At 44.6% G+C, this 27129-nt stretch overlaps 1 protein-coding gene across 1 annotated transcript in view; it reads right to left on the bottom strand.

Annotated features, from left to right (window-relative positions):
- MTREX (Mtr4 exosome RNA helicase) overlaps positions 1-27129 on the bottom strand; it is a 427098-nt gene that overhangs the window by 329611 nt on the left and 70358 nt on the right. Inside the window, 2 exon segments of the mRNA XM_030193130.1 lie at positions 7016-7118; positions 16397-16495. Coding sequence (XP_030048990.1) covers positions 7016-7118; positions 16397-16495 — 202 coding nt within the window.

Raw genomic sequence — 27129 nt, 5'->3', positions numbered from 1 at the left:
AAAGGCTTTTGGTCAAAGAATGATCTGACTAGACGTAGCTGTCTCATTTTGACAGTGTTTTCTTCCATAGCTGGTTAATATGACTGTTTAATATGGGAAGAGAAGGTGAGTGAAGAATCAAGCAAGACCACTAGTACTCTGGTTTCAGACTCGACTGTAAAGCTTTGACCACTGAACAAAAATATTGATGATGGGACAACAATTCCCAGATTTCGGAACTGTAGGGCCTTGGTTTTTTGCACATTCAATTTCAGTTTATTGGTCAGAGCCCAGGTGCTAACAGCAGTCATGCCATTCGCTACAGACTGAGTTGTATCTTTGTCTGATGCTGTCACTGGTAAGAGATGCAGGATGTCATCTGCCTAGGATAACAGTAGTTCATTAGTTCATTGTCCCCCATGGGGCACTGCATGAGGCAGCAGACGGCGCTCGGGGAGCCTGTGAGGGTCCAGCGAACGGCACCGCTGTCACCCTCAGAGCAGGGAAAGGCGTCTGAACCTCTCCTCACGGGGGACCGCACAAGGCTCACGGGACAGCGACCACGCGCCCGACTCTGCCTCCTCACCCACCTGCCCACCCAGAGCACAACTAACAAAAGTCCACTTAACACCAAATAGAGAAGACCCATTCCAAACAATCCAAGTGGGCTAAGTCAACGCCAGATCCGCTGTAAATAAAACAGCAATACTAACAGACTGGATCATGTCAGAAAACCTCGACCTACTCTTCCTAATTGAAAATTGGATCCATGACCAAAAGGACCCTATAATCCTACACCTGTGCCCTCCAGGATACAAAATCACACACTGGGTCAGAAAAGAAAAGAGAGGCGGAGGCATAGCACTAATCTATCGGTCCCACTTTACCACCGAAACCACTGTCGAGTCCATAACACCTCAACCTGAAATTGCCTCAATCAGAATCCACAACAAAACCCTAAGCGATCATGTGAATTGTGTCTTGTTTTACAGACCTCCAGGTAATTGGAACGAAGACCAGACCACCTTCATGGACTTCATTTCAAACACATGTGTAACCAACTCCAATACACTAGTACTAGGAGACATCAACCTTCACTTAGACGACCCGAACTCTATCAACTAGGCTTATATTTGGTAAAATGTGATTTTGAAAGCGCAAAAACCCTCTGCAAAAAACTACACTGGCTCCCAATCAAAGAACGCATCGCCTTTAAAATCTGCACCCTGGTTCACAAAATAATCTACGGAGAAGCCCCGAGTTACATGACAGACTTGATCGACTTACCAATTAGAAATACATCTGAATCTGCACTACCCAAGCTGCAAAGGACTTAAATACAAAACAACCTACACATCTAGTTTTTCCTACATAAGCACACAACTGTGGACCGCATTACCAAAAGCCTTGAAAATGACGTATGACCACCTAAACTTCCGGAAATCACTAAAAGCTAACCTGTTTAAAAAGGCATACCCTACCGATCCAATTTAAATGCCTAATCTCTGCAACACAACCAAACTAAAGCACATAGTGGACATAACACAACTCTTCCGTTCTCCGATTCCCTAATGTGGCTGTGCCACATGAACTTGATCTTACCACAACATCACTCTGTATTTGTTCACACCGGAGCCTGCAAAGGCCTCTCCGGTACTATGTAAGCCACACTGAGCCTACAAATAGGTGGGAAAATGTGGGATACAAATGTAACAAATAAATAAAGACTCAGGTACATTGAGGCAAGGGATGACATCAAGAGATTGAACAGGATAGGTGAGAGGGGAGATCCCTTAGGAGACCAGTAGTTGGAAAATTGGTTGTTTTGCTTGACAGAATAGCTTCAATTTGAAAGGAATTCACTGAATCATTTGATCACAGTCCCTGTTATTCCTATCTGGTCAAGGCGTTCAAGTAGCAATGTGTGGTTAACCACATCGAACGCCACCGATATATCGAATTAGAGAAGAATTACTTGGCCATCTTTGAATACGTGTTGTTCGACATATATAGTTACAACTAGCAGCAATGTTTCCGTATTATGTGATGATCTAAAGCCAAATTGTGACTAGGGTAATATAGAAATATTTTCCAGATATAAAGAGCTGTTTACTGATGTGGGTTTCTAATACTTTAGTAAAAATGGGTATGCTTGCCACTGGATAGTAGTTTGCAGGCAATGTTACATCTAGCCTAGATCCCTTCAACAGAGGAGTGAAAACAATTTTGCCCATATCAGGAGGAAAAACAGATCATTGAGATTAAGTAACCAGTTTACTGCTTGCAAAGGGATGGATTTGAGTAGGTATTTTGGGCACTGATCCAGGGAGCATTTCAACAGAATTGATCTTACATCCTCAACTGTTAGTGGTTGAAAAGATTCCCAGATTTGGTCAGTTTTGAGTCCTTGGATTCTAGGATCTCCGGCGATTGAGGCTTAACTATGGGTTGGATTATATTCCTCTGTTGGGAGTAGCTTTAGATAGTTCAGATCTAATTTGGAGAATCTTATTGGTAAAATGATCAGCTAGATCTCAGGTGGTGGAACATGGTTTCTGTGAATATTCATCATCATTAGTGGAAGCTAGTTTTTAACTAAGGAGAAAAAGTTTTTTTTGTTGTCTGTTATGATCGTGGTCAGAACCCTTCTCAAACTTACCTTTTTCCTGGGGGTCAGCTTCTTAGCTGGCTTCTGTTTCTTTTGTCTGTCCTTTCTGAGCTAGCTCTGTCTCTCTATGCTGGCAGCTTCCAGCAGCATGACTCTAATTGCTTCAGTTTACTGCAGCTGTGTTGGTGGACTGAGTTAGCTCTACCTCTCTTTGGGTGTACTGGCTTCAAGTGCTTCACGGTGCTGCATTGGTGTGGGTTGGGCCTCTCGGGGTTTCAGTGTGCTGTCTGCCTGGGTCTAGGCAGTGTGACATCATCAGGGAGGGCCTTGATAAGGAAGTGGTGTTCTTCCCTTCAGGGCCTTTGCAACATTTGCTTTTGCTACTTGCTTTAGGTCCAGGTTAGTGTTAGTGCAGTGGGCACTTGTGACTGTGTGTTTAGCTTTCCTGCTTTTCCCTCTTGGTGCTTTTGAAGCTTTGCTGTGTGTAGGGCTTTGGAAGCTCTGTTGCTGATAGAAGTACTTCAGGGTTTGGTGTTGTTAGGAACACTGCAGATTTGGCTGATAGAAGTACTTCTGGTGTTTGTGCTGTTGGGAGCATTGCAGTCTTTGCTGTTTGTGTTTGGTGCTTTTGAAGCACTTTTGGCTTACGTGTTTAGCTTCCCTGTTTTTTTCCCTAGTGGCTCCCCTGTCTTCCCTTTTAGTGCTAGGAGCTCTTCTGGTTGTTTGGTGCGTGGGAGCACCCTAGTTAGTTGTAGAGCTTCTGTAGCTTGGTGCTCAGAGCACCTGTGTTAGGTCTGCTGAAGTTTGGTGCTCAGGAAGCACATTTATTAGCTTATGTGTTTAGCTTCCCTGCTTTTCCTTTTGGTACTGGGTGAAGCACTCCTGTTAGGTCAGTGCCTAGGGGCACTCCTGTTAGTATAGGGCTTAGGAAGTCCTTTTGTTAGTTTTCTGTTAGGAACACTTCTGTTGGTTTAGTGCTTGGGAGCACTTAGGTCAGTTTAGGATTTAGGAGTACTTCTGTTTCCAGTCCTGGTCCCTGTGTCATCCGGTATCCGGTAAGTCCTGCCGGCCACTCGAACCCAAGGGCTCAACCCTTGGGGAGCAGTGGCTAAGTGCAGGTGAAGCTGTACGGACCAGTCCAGGGTGCTCCAGTCCAGTGTGTTCCAGTCCTGTGTCCTCCAGTCCGGGGGATCCAGTCCAGTGTTCCAGTCCTGTGTCCTCCAGTCCGACGGATTCCAGTCCTGTGTCCTCCAGTCCGGGGGATTCCAGTCCGTATGTTCTGGCTCGCTGGGCGGTGCCTGCAGTCTCTGCCGGTGCCAGTGTGCTTGCCCAGCGTTGGTTGGTGGGTTTTGCCTGCTGCTGTCGCTCCTCGTCAGCAGCCCAAGGGCTCACGTTTGCTCCAGAGCCCGGCCCCACGGGCTCTGAACCTGAGAACCTGACATTGTCAAGAGCATCTTGACCTATTAGGCTGCTATAAGTACTGGTGTTTTGAATCAGATACCTACTTTTTGTAACATTGGAAGGCTGACTTCCATTTGGATTTATCAGTAGTATCTTTGTTCTTTCTCCATTGCTTTTCAAGGCATCAACATTCCCTTTTTAGGATGGATAATTCCTCTGTAAACCATGGTGAATTTCTGGACGTCTTTCTTTTTTAGTGGTAAATGGAGCCATTTTGTCTAGTATGGCTTCCACCTTGGTACCCCAGCGGGATTTGATCGAACCATGTGTAGGAGATGAGGTAGTGAGGGAATCTGTTAGCTCAGACCAGAAAGTGACCTCGTTGATTTTATGTCTGCTGGAGATGAGTTTGGAGGATCTGTGCCTGGTTAAGCTTAATATGCAGATATCAATGGTGAAATCAGTTGGAAGTGGTCAAACCACGGTACTGGCTTCCATTTAAATGAACTGATCAAGCTATTAGGATAGTCATGAAGTCTAACATATAGCCTTTTTCATGAGTTGCACTCTTGGCGAATGTAGTTAGTTTACAGTCCTTCAGGAATGATTTGAAGTTGTGGATACTGGTGTCCATATCATTTTCCAAGTGTAGGTTTAAGTGTCCCAGGAAGATAACCTTAGAAAATTGGGACATGGCAGAGGAAGTAATCTCTACAACTCAAGGTTCTGTCTTGGACCAAGCTCCTGGAGGACGGTAAATGAGGAGTAGGGAGATTTGATTTGCCTTTGTTGAATCATCACAAAATTTGCATCGCATAAATTCTAGTTCAGGGAAAACCCCAGAACTAACTAAAGACACGTGGAAAAAAGCTCTTAAATATAAGAGCAAGCCCACCGCCTTTTTTACCCTGACTTGGAGAGTGAAGAATAATATAACCAGGTGGATAGATGTGAGGCAATAACAGACTATCAGTTTCTGTGAGCCATGTTTCTGAGATAAATAGAAAGCCCAGATCTGAAGATTCTAGCAGATCCCTAAGTAAGAGAGCCTTGTTCCCCACAGACCTGGCGTTGATATAAATGGTGTGAACAGGAGTGAGTTGAGATTTGTGTTCCAAAGGGGAGACTTGTTTGGGTAATTTCAAAAGGTAACAAGTTTTTTTAGGCCGTTGAATGTTAGCCATTTGGTTCTGGTCTGAATCTGATGGTATATATTGGCATTGTCTAGCAGATATCTGACATTACAATTAGGGTGTTTCTTAGTACAGTGTTTTCTACACATAGATTACAGGGATAGGATTAGGCACTAAGTTATCTGGTAGGTTGCCGCCCGACATGCTCAAAAGAGCTAAGCAAATCTAGGTGAGCCACTTCATAGTGATAGCTTTTGGAGCCAATTTAAGTCAGACGGGTTTAGCGCTCTTTATCAGTCCTAAAAATGTACTAGTACAGTGTTTTCTAGACAGATTACAGATTATGGGGATAGGATTAGGCACTAAGTTATCAGGTAGGTTGCCACCTGACATGCTCAAAAGGGCTAAGCAAATCCATGGTGATAGCTTTTGGGAGCTAATTTAAGTCAGACGGGTTTAGCGCTCTTTATCAGTCCTAAAAGTGCACTGTTAAAGACTTCAGAACAGAGTCCTCCCTGAAGGTAGAAGCCATTGATGGTGAGGAGAGGTCATGGTGTCTCAGGAGCTCATAAGGTGGGGAGGAGTGGATGTACCATTGTGGCAGACTCCAAAATGATGCTATGATTCACTGTTATTAGATAGGGTTCCTCTTTCAAGCAGTCCTAGTTCCATAGTCAGTTGTGCAAACGTAAGGGAGAGTTTAGAGCGTGGCCATGCTCTAAATGTATATTTAACACATACATTTAAAAACATACACAAAGAAACTATTTTATCATGTAGAAAATGTATCTGGAAAACCAACAAAATTAGAAAAAGAAAATAAACAAATTTACCATGAGAAAGACAATCTATAGTGTAAAGAGAGACAGAAAGACAGAGATTGAGAGAGGGGAAAAGAGAGAAGTCAAGAGGTGAAGGCTATACCATAACTAAAAAGCATCATATTATAAAGTTTCAATTGCTCTGGAAAACCAGTAGGAAGTTCCATGGAAATGTTATCCGGAAAAAACAAACATTGCTTGGAATCCTTAAACACATACTTATTTCCCTTAAATTTTATCAAAAATTTCAGCACAAATTTAAGGAAGGAAGGAAGGAAAGACGGACATATCTACATCAGCAACACTTTTTTTTAAGTTCTAAAATTTATTACATAAAAGTAATCTCAAATACACTTTCTATTATTTTTAGATATGCTCATCAACAAGTGAGAGCACCTGCTGAAGGCTTGCTCCTACATCAGTATGCAGCTGCTTAGTCAAATGCTTTTGCAAGCAGTCTGGCACATGGGAGAGGAGGAACAGCAATAAGGTTTTTGCTGCTACCACCATTTTCCATGGTAATTTGAGTTGGGGAGAGAAGGGCAAACCAGCAACAATGCTCTTTCTATGCTAGCTTCCATACTTCTCCTACCAGGTCTATTGAAAAAGTGCCTACAGCAGTGGTTCTCAACCCAGTCCTTGGGACACACTTAGCCAGTCAGGTTTTCAGGATAATCACAATGAATATGCATGAGATAGATCTGCATACAATAGTGAATGCAAATTTCTCAAGCATATTCATTGTGGATAACCTGAAATCCTGACTGCCTAGGTGTAGTCCAAGGACAAGGCTGAGAACCCCTGGCCTAGAGGGAAAATACACCACTCTGCACTGCTTCAGGAAAGTATTTTTCAACTTTTTTTTTTTTTTACTTTCCAAGTCACTATAAACCTTGAGGAGCTTACCCTATTGAATTAAATACATTGTGTTACCATGGACCACAGAAACACAGCAGGAAGTGTTCCATTAAAAACAAAACATATCCACTAGAATGTATATGGCAAGAGATCAGAAGGGAACTCACAGGGAAATATGTGGGTGCTCAAAATGTTAGATAATCCTCAGCACTGACCTTTCGTTCCTCCCCTGCGCCCTTTCTGGTCTCCTTTGGATAATTCACCAGCATCTCTCAGTACTTGCATGGCTGTATTAAAATTATCTTCTCTGAAGTCTCCCTGTAAACAAAAAAAAAAAGAAAAGGCTCACACTGAGAAACTCTTGATCATTGATACAGTGATTATGTATTATTCATCTCAGTCAGTGTGAAGTAAAACAACACAAGATGTGCTTTTCATTTCTAATCCAATAAAACAAAAGGCTATTTTTGCATGGATTATTTCATTATTTAATTCTGTTAACCAGGAACACAGCATTATGACAAGAGCTTGGTATTCCAGTTGGGTCTCAGGAGGATACATGGGGCTTCATGGTGGTCAAGCTCCAGTTAATATTTAGCTGATATCCAATAAGTTGAACTTGGGAGAGGGGAGTGAAGCTAGTCTGCTCTGGGTACCACATTTCTTTCTGCAATATCTGTTGCACAAAACTGGTATTATAATCTGAAGGCTGGCCTCTAAAGGATTCTGTTCTTTGCTTCTAGGCTGGAAGAGAAGCACAGGCAGAATATTCAAAGATGACCTTGGGGTCATCTTTGACTCTTCTCTCTCCTTCTCTGCTCATATCCAGCAGACCGCCAAGACCTGTCGTTTCTTTCTTTACAACATCCGTAAAATCCGCCCCTTTCTTTCCGAGCACTCTACCAAAACCCTCATCCACACCCTTGTCACCTCTCGTTTAGACTACTGCAACCTGCTTCTTGCTGGCCTCCCACTTAGTCACCTCTCCCCTCTCCAGTCGGTTCAAAACTCTGCTGCCCGTCTCATCTTCCGCCAGGGTCGCTTTACTCATACTACCCCTCTCCTCAAGACCCTTCACTGGCTCCCTATCCGTTTTCACATCCTGTTCAAACTTCTTCTACTAACCTATAAATGTATTCACTCTGCTGCTCCCCAGTATCTCTCCACACTCGTCCTTCCCTACACCCCTTCCCGTGCACTCCGCTCCATGGATAAATCCTTCTTATCTGTTCCCTTCTCCACTACTGCCAACTCCAGACTTCACGCCTTCTGTCTCGCTGCACCCTACGCCTGGAATAAACTTCCTGAGCCCCTACGTCTTGCCCCATCCTTGGCCACCTTTAAATCTAGACTGAAAGCCCACCTCTTTAACATTGCTTTTGACTCGTAACCACTTGTAACCACTCGCCTCCACCTACCCTCCTCTCTTCCTTCCCGTTCACATTAATTGATTTGATTTGCTTACTTTATTTATTTTTTGTCTATTAGATTGTAAGCTCTTTGAGCAGGGACTGTCTTTCTTCTATATTTGTGCAGCGCTGCGTATGCCTTGTAGCGCTATAGAAATGTTAAATAGTAGTAGTAGAATTCAAGTGTCTCTTTTGGTTCTCTATCATGATTCCCTGCTTTTTCTCTTTCAATTAAAACCTCCAACTTATTTTCCAGGAGGGAAAAATGAATCAGTGCCTATGTTCTGTTATAATAATTTCTGGCACAATATAGGATGCGTGGGCTCCTTAACTTTATAGGGCTGGCTTGCCAAGGATGGTTATGTATTTGTACAGAAACAGTAAAGCACATATTTTTCAAAGACAGAGTACCACTTTGTGATACTGTAGAGTTACTGGTGTTCACTGTGTGAAACTTATCATTTTGGATGATTATCCTTTCTTGGTAAAAATTGATTTCCTGCAAACTACCTTGGGTAAATCTCTTCATAAAGGTGGCAAATAAATAAACAAACAAACTACAGATGTATAGGGGAGCAGTGAAGGGTACAGAAAGAACATAGCTAGATACTGCTTCTGAGGATTAAACTAATTATCAAACTGTATTTTATAGACAGTCTTTTGACAACCTAAAGATCATCCAATGCAGTTTACAGATATGCAAAGCTAATAATCAAATATAAAAGCATTCAAACAATGCAAATACAGTCTAAATGCTTAAAAAATAATTACAATCCCTGAAGAGATTTGCTCCTATATTTAGTCGCTTATTTTGAGCTTCTTACAGCCACCCCTATTTTGGGCTTCTCACAGCCATCACTAAGGCCTATCCCAGAGGGGGTTATGTTACTTACGGAAAAAATAAATTTAACCTTTCAAAGTCTCATTTGTCCCTGCAGCAAGTGTATTCCCATTAATTATGAGAACACAAAGTACTTATTTATGAATTCTTTGTTTATCATGGCAAGATTCATTTACTGTAGCTTATCCGTGTCAAAATTCAGTGAAGTTTGCCGTTATGAACAAAATTAATTGCACAGCTCAGAAGTGACAAAAAATGGACGGAGTGAGTTTTGGAAAAGTGCTCTTAAACTACCTTGTACTTACAACCAATTAAGAAATGTATTAAAAGTCCCCAATTCACTCAACCTTAACAATAAAAGATCTAAAATATCTAAAACCGGTTTTTATCCTTACACAAAATTGCTCTATCATACACCAAAGCTGTTAACACATTTCAATACTATGGTAAAGAAAAGGTAGCTCCCTGTATGCAAGTACTAAGTCATGAACAACGTATGGGGCCTGCCACTTGCATAACAGTTTCTTGACAGACCATTTGCAGGGTAGTTTGCCATTACCTTTGGTGCCAGCTAAGAACAGTTAATCATTTACTGACCGAAAGTAGGTGAATGGCTGAGTTGGCCAGAGGCCAGAAATACCAGTGCAGGATTCAAACTCAGGTTGTGGACACAGGAGGCAAGCAACCATCTGACCGTACCATGAGGCCTCTAAGAGCGTCTAAAACCAGACTGAATAGGGTGTAAGACTATAATAATCCAAATGTGTGACCAACTGGCTATGTACAACGGATTCTACAATGGCCAACATCAGAGAGCAAGCTCAGGTCTAAGTGCTGCCCTTTTTGACATTTCATTTATTTTTAGTTATTCTCAAAATTATTTACAATGTAACAAAGTAAAAAGGAGCACTTAATAGGCCAGTCTTGTGTGTCTGTGACCCTATTTCTGTGGTATTCTAGTATCCTTTAGAATATGAGTGTTCTTTCCTATCCCAATGAATTTCCTTAGTTTTAAGGTAGGCTGCAGTACTTATCAGTTATATGGAAGAATGTAGGGGCCAACCAGCAGCTTAAGTAGGTGGCAGCCAGGGAGGGTGGCAGACAACACAGCCCACCAAGGACAATTATCTGTATATAATATGCAAACTGCTTTGGTTGTACCACAGAAAAGATGTATACTAAATGCATGATTCATGATCGGTACAGATGCTGAATACTGGATGACAAGTGCAGGAGAGAGAAGCAGCAAGCAGAAACCTCTAGTGCACAACTGACTGGCCATAACACATCTAACAGACAGGAAGTGGCATTTTAGTAGATTTACAAAATAACCTCTTTCTTCATTCCTCTCAGGACCTCTCTTACCACAATCTCAATATTTTAACTGGTTGAGACTTATGCAAACTTTTTTAAAAAGCTGAATCTCTTTAGCTGAGCTCCAAGAACAAACCTCTTTCCAAATATTCTGTATTAAGTCATTAGCTGAAGGTAAAATTATTTCCACTATGTATAAACACATTCAAAAATAACTCTTCTCCATCTTCAGCAGAGCAATTAAGCCGTGGGAAACCGAGCTGAATATTGATAAAAGTGAAATTGATTTCCACTACTTTTGGTTAAAAGTTTCAAGACCTACTTGCTCGGCGAATCTCATACAATCTTTGTATGTTTTAGCTCATAAAGCTTTGTGGACTCCAATGAGGAAAAAGAGAGGGCCTCGTATCTTTCAAGTAGTGGTTCAGACACTGGTGTTGTCCCAGCTTGATTATTGTAACACATTTTATGTTGGATGCTCTCATCTTTAAAAAGTTTGCAAATTTTGCAAAATACAGCTGCAAAATTGATATGTGGAAGACGCAAGTTTGACCATGTTACCCCTTGGTTGCGGTCACTTCATTGGCTTCCTTTTGAAGCACGATATAAATTTAAGCGCTGTATTTTTATCCATAAATTGTTCTATGGTTTTCTTCCAGATTACTTGATGGAGCTGGTATTGTAGTAACTCCTTGTTCTCTTAGATCTAAGGATCATTGTCAGTTACAACCACCTTCTGTGAAGCATGTGAAGTATAAATCTTATCATAATTCTAGCTTTGTTTATTGCTCAGCACAATGTTGGCTCTCCCTTCCGTTGGAGTTAAGATTGATGGAGTTATATTCATGGTTTCATAAAACGTTAAAAGCTTATTTGTTCTCTGTTTACTTAATGTAATCTTCAGTGCATAAGTACATAAGTATTGCCATACTGGGAAAGACCAAAGGTCCATCGAGCCCAGCATCCTGTTTCCAACAGTGGCCAATCCAGATCACAAATACCTGGCAAGATACCAAAAAAGTACAAAACATTTTATACTTTTTATCCCAGAAATAGTGGATTTTCCCCAAGTCCTTTTAATAACAGTCTATGGACTTTTCCTTTGAGAAGCCGTCCAAACCTTTTTTAAACTCCGCTAAGCTAACCACCTTTACCACATTCTCTGGCAACGAATTCCAGAGTTTAAATTACAAGTTGAGTGAAGAAAAATTTTCTCCGATTCGTTTTAAATTTACTAATTGTAGCTTCATCGCATGCCCCTAGTCCTAGTATTTTTGGAAAGCGTGAACAGACACTTCACATTTACCCGTTCAACTCAACTCATTATTTTATAGACCTCTATCATATCTCCCCTCAGCCGGCTTTTCTCCAAGCTGAAGAGCCCTAGCCGCTTTAGCCTTTCCTCATAGGGAAGTCGTCCCATTCCCTTTATCATTTTCGTCGCCCGTCTCTGCACCTTTTCTAATTCCACTATATCTTTTTTGAGATGCGGCGACCAGAATTGAACACAATATTCGAGGTGCGGTCGCACCATGGAGCAATACAAAGGCATTATAACACCCTCATTTTTCTTTTTCATTCCTTTCCTAATAATACCTAACATTCATTTGTTTTCTTAGCCGCAGCAGCACACTGAGCAGAAGGTTTCAACATATCATCAACGACGATACCTAGATCCCTTTCTTGGTCCATGACTCCTAACGTGGAACCATGCATGACGTAGCTATAATTCGGGTTCCTCTTTCCCACATGCATCACTTTGCACGTGCTCACATTAAACGTCATCTGCCATTTAGACGCCCAGTCTCCCAGTCTCGTAAGGTCCGCTTGTAATTTTTCACAATCCTCCGGTGATTTAACGACTTTGAATAACTTTGTGTCATCAGCAAATTTAATTGTTGATTATTGTTTTAGAGATAAATATGGTTAAGTTAATTATATTTTGAGGTTTTTTTTTTTTTTACTAGTGATGGCCTAGTTTTTCATTTAAATTGTTACTGCATTGATCCTAGTTGGTACATAAAGGAGTATAAATTTGTATAGTATTGTATTGTTCTAATATTTGATGGCACTGTAATAATGATCAGGGATCATTTTTACATATGATCTCTGATTGCCCAGTTATTAAACAATTTTGGAATGCTGTATGGCCTATAATACAATAAATACTGAATCTAAATGGTTCACTTGCATTACCGTTGATAATTCTAAAGTCTGCTTCTCCTTCACTCTCCTTAATTCTCATAAACTGTTACTGGATAATAGTGAAGTTACTCACTTGTAGGAGATGTTCTCCGAGGATAGCAGGCCAAGTATTTTCACAGTTGGGTGACGTCACCCGATGGAACCCAGAGAGGACACTGACTAGCGAGAAGATTGTAGAAGTTTCTAGCAGCGTCTCACCACATATGTGCCTCAGTTAGATAATATAGCTAAAGAATTCAACTCCAAGGGGAGATGGGAGGGTTTGTGAGAATACTTGGCCTGCTGTCCTCGGAGAACATCTGTTACAGGTGAGTAATTTCACTTTCTCCGAGGACAAGCAGAGCAGTTGTATTCTCACATTTGGGAATCCCTAGGTACCAGGCTCATTGAAAACAATGCTAAGACAATACAGGTGCAAAATGTTGAGGTCTTCAGGTCAATCAACCTGAAAACTATATACTTTCTAGTTGTGGAGGTGCAGCCTGAAACAGACCAAAACTGGACCTAGAAGGGAGGTGGAGTTGGATTCTAGACATCAAACAAATTCTGCAGAACTGTATGACTGAATATACTGTCATGTCAGGTATCCTGCTCAAGGGAGTAATGAGATGTGAATGTGTGGAGAGAAGACCATGTCCCAGCTTTGCAAATCTCCTCTATGGAGGCTGACCTCAAGTGAGCTACCAATATCACCATGGCTCTGACATTATGAGCTTAGACATGGCCCCCTAGAGTCAGTGCAGCCTGGGCATAAGTTAAGGAGACACAATCTGCTAGCCAATTAGAAACTGTACATCTGCCGATGGATACCCCTATCTAGTTTGGGTCAAAAGAACAAAAAGCTGGGTGGGCTGGCTATGGGGCTTTAGACCGCTTCGGATAGAAGGCTAAGGCTCACTTGCAATCTAAGATATGCAGTAAACTTTCGCCACGATGGGCAAGTGGTTTCAGAAAACATGTTGGTAGAACAATTGACTGATTAAGATGGAACTCTGACACTAATTTAGGAAGGAACTTAGGGTGCATAAGAAGAACCACACTATTGTGAATAAACTTAGTGTAAGGTGGCTCAGCTACTAGGGCCTGAAGCTCATTGACTTATTTTGGATTCTTGTTATGTAAACATTTTTGAAATTTCAAATTACAAAAAAAGTAAAAAAAAAAAAAAAAAAAAAAGTGGTTCAGCAAAATATCAGTGGCATACAATAGAAGGAAAACAACAAAAATCATCAGGCAGGATAAATTACCCTGACAATACAACACCTATATCATTAGACCTAATAACCTACCTGATAGATACAGAGGCAAGCTCTATGGACTATCAAAAGGTAAACCACTTTCATTTAAAATGGTTCATCAATTTTATGCTCTCTTCATTTTGGCATCCTTGATGCCATTTCTAGTTTATTTTATATTTGTTTTGTCCCTTTATTGTCCTATAAACTATTCTCATACCTTTGATGTGTTATTTTTATTTCTACTTTATGTTGGTTTATCTTATGGTATTTTTATTTCTACTTTATGTGTTAACCAGTAAAACATGCCCGTTTCTCACACAAATGAAACGGGCGCAAGCAAGGTTATCCTCCGAGTTTCAGCTTGGCCCCCTCCCTCCCTCTCAACCAAGTTGCAGCTTGGCCCCCCCCCCCCCCCCCCCATCCGAGTTCCAGGCTCCCTTCTCCTCCGAGTTCCAGGCCTCCTTCCCTCTCTCTCCTCCGAGTTCCAGGCCCCCCCTCTGTCTCCTCCAAGTTCCAGTCCCCCTCTTCTCTCTCTTATCCGAGTTCAAGGCCCCCTCACTCTCCGAGTTCCAGGCCCCCCCTCTCTCTTCTCTGAGTTCCAGGGCCCCCTCTCCTCCGAGTTCCATGCCCCGCCCTCCCTCCCTCTTCTCCAAGTTCCATGCCCCCCTCCCTCCCTCTCCTCCGAGTTCCAGGCCCCCCTCCCCTCCGAGTTCCAAGCCCCCTCCCTCTCCTCCTCTCCAAGTTCCATGCCCCCCTCTCCTCCGAGTTCCAGACCCCTGGGCCTCCCTCCCTCTCTCTCCCCTCCGAGTGCAAGCCCGACCTGCGTTGTCCGCCCTCTTCTCCCAGTCGTCCGCCTGCCCCTCGCCTTCCTGCGTGCCACCTAGAATTTAAAAGTTCTTACCTCGGAGTCCGGCGGCAGCAGTGAAAGGCGAGCAGGCACGGCGCCTTCAGCCTGCCTTCCCTCTGTCTCAGCTCTGCCTCTGGTCCCGTCCTCATTTCCTGTTTCCGGAAGGGCGGGACCAGAGGCAGAGCTGAGAAAGAAGGGAAGGCAGAGCTGAGAGAAAAGGGAAGGCAGGCTGAAGCGCCGTGCCTGCTCGCCTTTCACTGCTGCCGCCGGACTCCGAGGTAAGAACTTTTAAATTCTGGGCAGCACGCAGGAAGGCGAAAGGCAGGCGGGGGAGAAGAGGGTGGGAGGAAGGGGGGCCTGGAACTCAGAGGGGGGGGGCCTGGAACTCAGAAGACGGGGGGAGGGCGAATCTATATCACCTCCAACATTTGTGGCTGGCTGGTGCTGGCTTCCCTTCCCTCTCACTGATCCGCCCTCTGACGTCATCACGTTTAGGCGCGAGAGTGGACCAATGAGAATTGTGTTATGAACCCAGACATCCAGACATAGAACGTTGGAGGTGCAAATTATTATATAAAATGATGGTTTTTCTTGTGGTATTTTAAAAATATTTATCACACTTATTGCTGTTTTAATGTTATACCCCAAGCTAAGAATGACAAGGGTTAAAAATAATTTTTAATCAACTGATTATCCTAAACCGTCATGACTGCTTCACATCATTTCTTCACTTTTTTTGGTGAGTCTCTTGCAAAATTATATATTTTTATATACACTATATCTTTTTTGAGATGCGGTGACCAGAAGAATTGAACACAATATTCAAGGTGTGGTCGCACCATGGACCAATACAAAGGCATTATAACGTCTTCACTTTTGTTTTCCATTCCTTTCCTAATAATACCTAACATGTTAATGAGAGAGATTTGCATGCACTGCCTCCACTGCCCTAGGAAAGGAGGAATGGGGTGATACGATACAGATGTTTAAATATTTGAAAAGTGTTAACATGCAAAACAAATCTTTCCAGAGAAAGGGAAGTGGTAGAACTAGAGGATATGAACTGAGGTTGCAGAGAGTCAACTTAGGAGTAATGTCAGGAAGTACTTTTTCATGGAGAGGATGGTGGAAACGAAAAGAGTAACAGAATTCAAAAATGCATACGATAAACACAAAGAATTCTTATATGGAAAGAGAATGGAAGTAAAATCAAAACTTAGTGATACTTAAATGGTAACTCCAGTAACTGAGAAATAAGACCAATGCTAGGCAGACTTCAATGCTCTGTGCCCCGATTATGGCTAGACACATTTGGATGAGCTGAGTTGGCTTTGATGGCAACTCCAGTAGTTGGGAAGGATGTCCAGTGCCAGGCAGACTTCTACGGTGTCTGCCCTGAAAATGGCAAGTACAGACTGAAATCAAGAATATGTGCGTTATATTGCAATACATGCTATAAGATTATCTTATTGTGCAGACTGGATGGACCATGAAGGTCTTTATCTGCTATCTTCTACTATGTTATCTATACCAGTCATCCTTTTACTGTCTCACCATTGCTATCTGGCGAGGAATCATCCAATGACAGACTGAAGGTTATCACACATTTATACAGAAAAAGATAGGCAGACATCTCCAATTGCAAACATAAAAAGTAAACCTGCTTGCATTGCTCAAGGACAATCTTTCCAGACACTCAAGGCAGTCACCTTCCCTGGATTATTAAATGCCAAAGAACTTACATTTTCATCAACCACAAGATGCAGTCCATCTCCTCCTGCTGGAAAAATGTAATGCTGAAGAGGAGTGGGTCTGTAGTCAGTATATATCACATGGCAAGGCTGTCAAGAATAAAAGACAGATTTAATTTTCAATTTATGAAATGGCACCCACATTAATGCCCCAGGCAATGTATAATACACATAAGAAATATACAGCATTAGAGAAGAATCACATAAAATCATAACATACAAAAAGATTGAGTGTTAATTGATGCAATGTTTGCTTAGCACAGAAATCAATTAAAGCCACGTCTTACAAACTTTAGGAATATCAACTCCACACTAACCCTGATTAATCAATTTTCCATAAAAGAAATTAGAAAGATTTTCAAATCCCTCAATAACAATTTCAAATTGTTCTTGCAGATGAGCTCTTTTGAATCATACTATAAATAATTAAAGACAGTACATAACTACCTTCCAGATCCTTGCTGAACAAGGCCGTTTTAAATTACCTACGCTAATTACCAATCAGTTCACTTCAAATTCCATCAAGCCTGAGAGAGTGAATGCGACCTTACAAGAAAATATTCAAATTCTCTAATGTCTTGGGTAATCAAACAATTGCAAATGCTTTCCAAAAAATAAAAACATTGTCTATACAAACTACCGTAGAAATGCAAAACTTCCTCCAGGATTTACTACTACTACTATTTAACATTTCTAGAGCGCTACAAAGTGTACGCAGCGCTGTACAAACACAGAAGAAAGACAGTCCCTGCTCAAAGAGCTTACAATCTAAATAGACAAAAAGTAAAGCATTTATTATTTAAGCAGTCAAGCACAAGAGAACAGTCACAGAAGGACTGAAGATGTTGAAGGGTGGTCAGTGTGATTAGGTGTAACTCTGGTTGGAGTAGTGGGAGAAGGTGATAGAAGAATAGAAATGGGTGAGGTAAAAGTAATGAGTGGGTTGATAGGGAGGTTATATAAGACATGTCACTCTAGGGGTGGGCGGGACTAAGTCTAAAGCAGGAGAAAGTATTCTCTGCAGCCTATCTGTGATATGGAAAATGCTTTTACTCATCAGGATCAAAATATACTATGTACTGCACCCTCCTTCCAACATTTTTTTTTTATTGGGGGGGGGGGGGGGGGGCACTCGGACAACATTCTGTGAATATTACTTTCTAAATGGCTGCACATCCCTCAATCTATCCTGGTGAAGTCTTGTCCCCCCCCCTCCTCCCCTACTCTAGTAACCCTTACAGCACTTTCAATCCTCTCTTTCTCTCTCTCCTTCTACCCACCACTCCACTTCTTTTTCTCATTATTTAAATGTAGTTCTGTCTTCTCACGCATTTTCCCTACCACCTTCAACCCAAAGATAATAGACAACAGAAAGACCCCAAATTCATCCAATCTGCCCAATTATTCTGTGCAAAATAAGAATGATTTTTCTCAACTGTTAGCTTCGAAGTGTGACAGCCTACAAGACATCCTTATCTGAGACAGTCTATCATCCTCTTTGGTAATCCACCATCTTGTGGGATAGGAGGTAGTGTTCTATTGTGGATTAAAAACTGGTTAAAAGATAGAAAACAGAGAGTAGGGTTAAATGGTCATTATTCTCAATGGAGAAGGGTAGTTAGTGGGGTTCCCCAGGGGTCTGTGCTGGGACCGCTGCTTTTTAACATATTTATAAATGACCTAGAGATGGGAGTAACTAGTGAGGTAATTAAATTTGCTGATGACACAAAGTTATTCAAAGTCGTTAAATCGCAGGAGGATTGTGAAAAATTACAAGTGGACCTTACAAGACTGGGCGTCTAAATGGCTGATGACATTTAATGTGAGCAACTGCAAAGTAATGCATGTGGGAAAGAGGAACCCGAATTATAGCTACGTCATGCAAGGTTCCACGTTAGGAGTCACGGACCAAGAAAGGGATCTAGGTGTCGTCGTTGATGATACGTTGAAACCTTCTGCTCAGTGTGCTGCTGCGGCTAAGAAAGCAAATAGAATGTTAGGTATTACTAGGAAAGGAATGGAAAACAAAAATGAGGATGTTATAATGTCTTAGTATCGCTCCATGGTGCGACCACACCTTGAATATTGTGTTCAATTCTGGTTGCCGTATCTCAAAAAAGATATAGTAGAATTAGAAAAGGTGCAGAGAAGGGCGACTAAAATGATAAAGGGGATGGGATGACTTCCCTATGAGAAAAGGCTAAAGTGGCTAGGGTTCTTCAGCTTGGAGAAACGGCGGCTGAGGGGAGATATGATAGAGGTCTATAAAATAATGAGTGGAATTGAAGTGTCTGTTCACGCTTTCCAAAAATACTACTACTACTATTTAACATTTCTAGGACTAGGGGGCATGCGATGAAGCTACAATGTAGTAAATTTAAAACGAATCGGAGAAAATTTTTCTTCACTCAATGTCTAATTAAACTCTGGAATTCGTTGCCAGAGAATGTGGTAAAGGCGATTAGCTTAGCGGAGTTTAAAAAAGGTTTGGACGGCTTCCTCAAGGAAAAGTCCATAGACTGTTATTAAATGGACTTGGGGAAAATCCACAATTTCTGGGATGAGCAGTATAAAATGTTTTGTACTTTTTTGGGATCTTGCCAGGTATTTGTGATCTGGATTGGCCACTGTTGGAAACAGGATGCTGGGCTTGATGGACCTTTGGTCTTTCCCAGTACGGCAATACTTATGTAATATAAGATGCCTTGTTACCACCCTGTAGCATGCATCTCTGAATTTAGATTTTAGATTTACTCAACTTTCCAAATCCAAGCATGAGGGCTTACATTATAAGATGGTACCTAAGGTAGTAGAAGATGATGTGACTTGCTTGAGGTCTAAAGGAACATCAGTGGAAGAGGGTTAATTTGAACCCTAGATTTGCAGGTTCTCAGCCTGCTATTTTCTACATTATCTCCACTCCTTTCAGCCTCCTAGGCCTCCAGAATTGTCTGCCACACAGATCCAGCTACTTGAGATCCTCTATTTTTGCTAGGTTCCCTAGTTATTTTGTACTTGCAGCCTGCCAGACAGACCCAGTTTGATTCTATCATCATAGCCTCATCTAAATACCTACCATTACTAATGAGCTCTCTAAATCCCCTTGGGTTACTTTTTTCTCACCCTGTCTGCAGCTCTCTCTCTCCACACAACTGTGCGACCACTGCTTCCCAAGCCCAGTAGGGGCTGACAAATTCCCACCCCCCCTCCTCAAGACCAACTCTGATAAGAGGCTAAAAGATACTGTCTCGCCATCTCTGGAGTTGGCTTATCAACCTTGAAAACCCACTCTTCTAAGGTTGGCTTTTCATTTCATTTTCATTGGCTTTTCAAAGCTCTAACAGACTATGAGACTCATTTTGAAAACACAGTCTGTGTGCTTTGAAAATGAGCACCTATACACCTAAAAAAACCTATTTATCCCATACCATAAACTTTCACATCAATTTTGTTATAACAAAAGTCTGCTTTGGTGAACTAGTGATTGTATCTTGCCTGTGTTTTACTATACCACACACCCACCCATCGGCTATATAGCACTGCAGGGCTACACCTTGTGGAGTCAAGATGCTGGACGTCTGACCTCCCATCTCTGCTAATGAAAGCAACGAGGAGCATGTTTACTGCGCTAGCGGGCAAGTGTGCCTCCTATGCTATCAAATTCAAACCTGCAGGATTAAGAGAGGCAAAGGACTGGTGACTGGCAATGCTTCCCTAGTCTGATTTTTATAACATAATCCATACAGTCATAATTGAGGTCCGATTACAGATTTTACTAGAGTGAGTAGTCCATGACACCTCCTATCCCACATGGTGACATCACACAGAGAATCATTCAAAGAGCAACTGGGGGCTAGGCCACGTGTTAGGACATTCCAGAGCACCAGGACTGCTAGTTTGACCTATAAAATAAGATGACACCGAAGCACATACGTTGCAAAAGAAAAAAGATACCTTCTATATTTTCAGGCGTCCAAGCTAACTTGGAGTTTAGAGAGCTCGTTTTAAATTTCTTAGCCCTTTCTAATAAAGCAAACAGGGAAATAACAATGTCAACACCTCTTCCCTGTTGAGAGCTTAATTTCAAGTTCAATTTATTTGATATATTGTCATTATAACACAAATTGAAGCAGTTCAATTAAAAGAACAAGGTGGTATGTGTGGGGGAAGAAATATAAAATTGAGTATAGACAATAATAAGAACCAGAGCTATTCAGGAGACTGACATAGGATGAGATAGAAACGTTTAAATTCATAAAGGAAAGTTGGGAGCGGAGACCACAATAAACAGCTAGTATTTTCCATTTTTTTAAAAAAATGTATTAATGAATAAAACTAAGGCATTTATATTTTTAAATTTTATAAATATACCTAATAACGGTTTTAAGGACAATTTTGTATAGCTTGTTGGGCAGACTGGATGGACCATACAGGTCTTTTTCTGCCGTCACCTACTATATTATGTATGTTTGTCAAGACAGGTGAGATCAAAATCTGGACATTCACAATCTGCAGAATATTTTACAGGTTTGCTGAATGTGGAGCCTTTTGTAATACGTAAAGGCCACAGGCAATACACTTGTGCTTGGTGGCACATACAGCAGAGCAGCTACTTCACAAAGAAACATGTTCAAATAAAGCACTGCTTGGGATTTTACAAGTGTAGATGTCACCATAACTTGTGATTCTGTAACCTACACATGTAAGCACCATTCAGTGTTTACAATAAAATATACAATTAACATGGCATCAAATCATCATCTAAAAATATACCTTGACAGCACAGAAGGCTTCAAAAAAATGAGGTTTCAACAATTGTTTTGAACTGCTTCAGATCAGTTTTCACTCTTATTCCAGTTGGGCAAGTGGTAATTTTTACAAAACTGCAAGTTCAGGGAGCCCCACACAGAGGAGGGACCTGGTCACCTGTATGTGACACTCCTCGGGTCATATGTGGCCTCCATGGACCAGAATCCCACTTCTAGTAGGCAACACAAGAGAACAGCTGATTTTTTTTTTTAATCAGTGTTATTATTCCTGAAAGAACCAAAACATCCAGAAAGACAGCTCCCAAAAAGGAAAAAAAACTAGACCCCCAACGGAGCCTAAAAGAACCAGACATAGACTGCATGTCTACCATCTGCTGTAAACTAAGAACAATACTGGCTGGCTGGCTACAACTGCACAGGAGGGTTATACTACTCATAGTTTAGGAGTTCTCAGTCTCCATCTGCTGGTAGGAAAGCATAACCCAAGCGCAATGTTTGGACCTGTCTGGGACAACTGACAAGAAAAAGCGAATGCTACATACCTGTAGAAGGTATTCTCCGAGGACAGCAGGCTGATTGTTCTCACTGATGGGTGACGTCCACGGCAGCCCCTCCAATCGGAAACTTCACTAGCAAAGTCCTTTGCTAGCCCTCGCGCGCATGCGCGGCCGTCTTCCCGCCCGAAACCGGCTCGAGCCGGCCAGTCCAGTATGTAGCAAGACAATACACTTCAAGGGAAGACACAACTCCAAAGGGGAGGCGGGCGGGTTTGTGAGAACAATCAGCCTGCTGTCCTCGGAGAATACCTTCTACAGGTATGTAGCATTCGCTTTCTCCGAGGACAAGCAGGCTGCTTGTTCTCACTGATGGGGTATCCCTAGCCCCCAGGCTCACTCAAAACAACAACATTGGTCAATTGGGCCTCGCAACGGCGAGGACATAACTGAGATTGACCTAAAAATTTACCAACTAACTGAGAGTGTAGCCTGGAACAGAACAAACAGGGCCCTCGGGGGGTGGAGTTGGATCCTAAAGCCCAAACAGGTTCTGAAGAACTGACTGCCCGAACCGACTGTCACGTCGGGTATCCTGCTGCAGGCAGTAATGAGATGTGAATGTGTGGACAGATGACCACGTCGCAGCTTTGCAAATTTCCTCCATGGTGGCTGACTTCAAGTGGGCTACCGACGCTGCCATGGCTCTAACATTATGAGCCGTGACATGACCCTCAAGAGCCAGCCCAGCCTGGGCGTAAGTGAAGGAAATGCAATCTGCTAGCCAATTGGATATGGTGCGTTTCCCTACAGCCACTCCCCTCTTGTTGGGATCAAAAGAAACAAACAATTGGGCGGACTGTCTGTGGGGCTGTGTCCGCTCCAGATAGAAGGCCAATGCTCTCTTGCAGTCCAATGTGTGCAGCTGACGTTCAGCAGGGCAGGAATGAGGACGGGGAAAGAATGTTGGCAAGACAATTGACTGGTTCAGATGGAACTCCGACACAACCTTTGGCAGAAACTTAGGGTGAGTGCGGAGGACTACTCTGTTGTGATGAAATTTGGTGTAAGGGGCCTGGGCTACCAGGGCCTGAAGCTCACTGACTCTACGAGCCGAGGTAACTGCCACCAAGAAATGACCTTCCAGGTCAAGTACTTCGGATGGCAGGAATTCAGTGGCTCGAAAGGAGGTTTCATCAGCTGGGTGAGAACGACATTGAGATCCCATGACACTGTAGGAGGCTTGACAGGGGGCTTTGACAAAAGCAAACCTCTCATGAAGCGAACAACTAAAGGCTGTCCTGAGATCGGCTTACCTTCCACTTGGTAATGGTATGCACTGATTGCACTAAGGTGAACCCTTACGGAGTTGGTCTTCAGACCAGACTCAGACAAGTGGAGAAGGTATTCAAGCAGGGTCTGTGTAGGACAAGAGCGAGGATCTAGGGCCTTGCTGTCACACCAGACGGCAAACCTCCTCCAATGAAAGAAGTAACTTCTCTTAGTGGAGTCTTTCCTGGAAGCAAGCAAGATGCGGGAGACACCCTCTGGCAGACCCAAAGAGGCAAAGTCTACGCCCTCAACATCCAGGCCGTGAGAGCCAGGGACTGGAGGTTGGGATGCAGAAGAGCCCCTTCGTCCTGCTTGATGAGGGTCGGAAAACACTCCAATCTCCACGGTTCTTCGGAGGATAACTCCAGAAGAAGAGGGAACCAGATCTGACGCGGCCAAAAGGGAGCAATCAGAATCATGGTGCCTCGGTCTTGCTTGAGTTTCAACAAAGTCTTCCCCACCAGAGGAATGGGAGGATAAGCATACAGCAGACCTTCCCCCCAATCCAGGAGGAAGGCATCCGACGCCAGTCTGCCGTGGGCCTGAAGCCTGGAACAGAACTGAGGGACCTTGTGGTTCACTTGAGATGCGAAGAGATCCACCAGGGGGGTGCCCCACGCCTGGAAGATCTGTCGCACCACACGGGAATTGAGCGACCACTCGTGAGGTTGCATAATCCTGCTCAACCTGTCGGCCAGACTGTTGTTTACGCCTGCCAGATATGTGGCTTGGAGCACCATGCCTTGACGGCGAGCCCAGAGCCACATGCTGACGGCTTCCTGACACAGGGGGCGAGATCCGGTGCCCCCCTGCTTGTTGACATAGTACATGGCAACCTGATTGTCTGTCTGAATTTGGATAATTTGATGGGACAGCCGATCTCTGAAAGCCTTCAGAGCGTTCCAGATCGCTCGCAACTCCAGAAGATTGATCTGTAGATCGCTTTCTTGGAGGGACCACCTTCCTTGGGTGTGAAGCCCATCGACATGAGCTCCCCATCCCAGGAGAGACGCATCCGTGGTCAGCACTTTTTGAGGCTGAGGAATTTGGAAGGGACGTCCCAGAGTCAAATTGGAGCAAATCGTCCACCAATACAGGGATTCGAGAAAACTCGTGGACAGGTGGATCACGTCCTCTAGACCCCCGGCGGCCTGATACCACTGGGAGGCTAGGGTCCATTGAGCAGATCTCATGTGAAGGCGGGCCATGGGAGTCACATGAACTGTGGAAGCCATGTGGCCCAGCAATCTCAACATCTGCCGAGCTGTGATCTGCTGGGACGCTCGCACCCGCGAGACGAGGGACAACAAGTTGTTGGCCCTCGCCTCTGGGAGATAGGCGCGAGCCGTCCGAGAATCCAGCAGGGCTCCGATGAATTCGAGTTTCTGCACTGGGAGAAGATGGGACTTTGGGTAATTTATCACAAACCCCAGTAGCTCCAGGAGGCGAATAGTCATCTGCATGGACTGCAGGGCTCCTGCCTCGGATGTGTTCTTCACCAGCCAATCGTCGAGATATGGGAACACGTGCACTCCCAGCCTGCGAAGCGCCGCTGCTACCACAGCTAGGCACTTTGTGAACACCCTGGGCGCAGAGGCGAGCCCAAAGGGTAGCACACAGTACTGGAAGTGGCGTGCGCCCAGCTGAAATCGCAGATACTGTCTGTGAGCTGGCAGTATCGGGATGTGTGTGTAGGCATCCTTCAAGTCCAGAGAGCATAGCCAATCGTTTTGCTGAATCATGGGGAGAAGGGTGCCCAGGGAAAGCATCCTGAACTTTTCTTTTACGAGATATTTGTTCAGGGCCCTTAGGTCTAGGATGGGACGCATCCCCCCTGTTTTCTTTTCCACAAGGAAGTACCTGGAATAGAACCCCAGCCCTTCTTGCCCGGATGGCACGGGCTCGACCGCATTGGCGCTGAGAAGGGCGGAGAGTTCCTCTGCAAGTACCTGCTTGTGCTGGAAGCTGTAGGACTGAGCTCCCGGTGGACAATTTAGAGGTTGAGAGGCCAAATTGAGGGTGTATCCTTGCCGGACTATTTGGAGAACCCACTGATCGGAGGTTATGAGAGGCCACCTTTGGTGAAAAGCTTTCAACCTCCCTCCGACAGGCAGGTCGCCCGGCACTGACACTTGGATGTCGGCTATGCTCTGCTGGAGCCAGTCAAAAGCTCGCCCCTTGCTTTTGCTGGGGAGCCGCGGGGCCTTGCTGATTCGCACGCTGCTGACGAGAGCGAGCGCGCTGGGGCTTAGCCTGGGCCGCAGGCTGTCGGGAAGGAGGATTGTACCTACGCTTGCCAGAAGTATAGGGAACAGTCTTCCTTCCCCCGAAAAATCGTCTACCTGTAGAGGTAGAAGCTGAAGGCTGCCGGCGGGCGAACTTGTCGAATGCGGTGTCCCGCTGGTGGAGAGACTCTACCACCTGCTCGACTTTTTCGCCAAAAATGTTATCCGCACGGCAAGGCAAGTCCGTAATCCGCTGCTGGATTCTATTCTCCAGGTCGGCGGCACGCAGCCATGAGAGCCTGCGCATCACCACACCTTGAGCAGCGGCCCTGGACGCAACATCAAAAGTGTCATAAACTCCTCTGGCCAGGAATTTTCTGCACGCCTTCAGCTGCCTGACCACCTCCTGAAAAGGCTTGGCTTGCTCAGGGGGAAGAGCATCAACCAAGCCCGCCAACTGCCGCACATTATTCCGCATGTGTATGCTCGTGTAGAGCTGGTAAGACTGGATCTTGGACACGAGCATAGAGGAATGGTAGGCCTTCCTCCCAAAGGAGTCTAAGGTTCTAGCGTCCTTGCCCGGGGGCGCCGAAGCATGTTCCCTAGAACTCTTAGCCTTCTTTAGGGCCAAATCCACAACTCCAGAGTCATGAGGCAACTGAGTGCGCATCAGCTCTGGGTCCCCATGGATCCGGTACTGGGACTCGATCTTCTTGGGAATGTGGGGATTAGTTAATGGCTTGGTCCAGTTCGCAAGCAATGTCTTCTTCAGGACATGGTGCAAGGGAACAGTGGACGCTTCCTTAGGTGGAGAAGGATAGTCCAGGAGCTCAAACATTTCAGCCCTGGGCTCGTCCTCCACAACCACCGGGAAGGGGATGGCCGTAGACATCTCCCGGACAAAGGAGGCAAAAGACAGACTCTCGGGAGGAGAAAGCTGTCTCTCAGGAGAGGGAGTGGGATCAGACGGAAGACCCTCAGACTCCTCGTCAGAGAAATATCTGGGATCTTCCTCTTCCTCCCACGAGGCCTCACCCTCGGTGTCAGACACAAGTTCACGGACCTGTGTCTGCAACCTCGCCCTGCTCGACTCCGTGGAACCCCGTCCACGATGGGGGCGTCGAGAGGTAGACTCCCTCGCCCGCATCGGCGAAGCTCCCTCCGCCGACGTAGTCGGGGAGCCTTCCTGGGAGGTGGCCGCGGTCGGTACCGCACGCGGTACCGACGTCGGGGACCTCAACCTGGGCGATGGGCCAGCCGGCGCCACGCTCGACGGTACCGGTGGCGCAAGCACCGCCGGTACCGGAGGGGTAGGGCGCAACAGCTCTCCCAGAATCTCTGGGAGAACGGCCCGGAGGCTCTCGTTTAGAGCGGCTGCAGAGAAAGGCTGAGAGGTCGATGCAGGCGTCGACGTCAGTACCTGTTCCGGGCGTGGAGGCTGTTCCGGGCTGTCCGGAGCGGAGCGCATCGACACCTCCTGAACAGAGGGTGAGCGGTCCTCTCGGTGCCGATGCCTGCTGGGTGCCGAATCCCTCGGCGACCCAGAGCTCTCGGTGCCGACACGGGGAGGAGACCGGTGTCGATGCTTCTTCGATTTCTTCCGAAGCATGTCACCGGAGCTCCCCGGCACCGACGAGGAGGACGTCGAATCCATCCGTCGCTTCCTCGGGGCCGAGACTGAAGAAGGTCGATCTCGGGGGGGCTGTACCGCAGGAGCCCTCAGGGTAGGCGGAGACCCACCCGAGGGCTCACCGCCACCAGCAGGGGAATGGACAGCCCTCACCTGCACTCCACCCGATGCACCACCGTCCGACGACATCAGCAGACGAGGTCCTGGTACCACCGACGTCGATGCAGCTATCCGATGTCTCGGCGCCGATGCAGAGGCCCGATGCCTCGATGCA

Source organism: Microcaecilia unicolor, chromosome 2 (assembly GCF_901765095.1).
Source record: "Microcaecilia unicolor chromosome 2, aMicUni1.1, whole genome shotgun sequence".
Taxonomy (NCBI): domain Eukaryota; kingdom Metazoa; phylum Chordata; class Amphibia; order Gymnophiona; family Siphonopidae; genus Microcaecilia; species Microcaecilia unicolor.
This window is presented reverse-complemented; position numbering and strand designations above follow the sequence as displayed.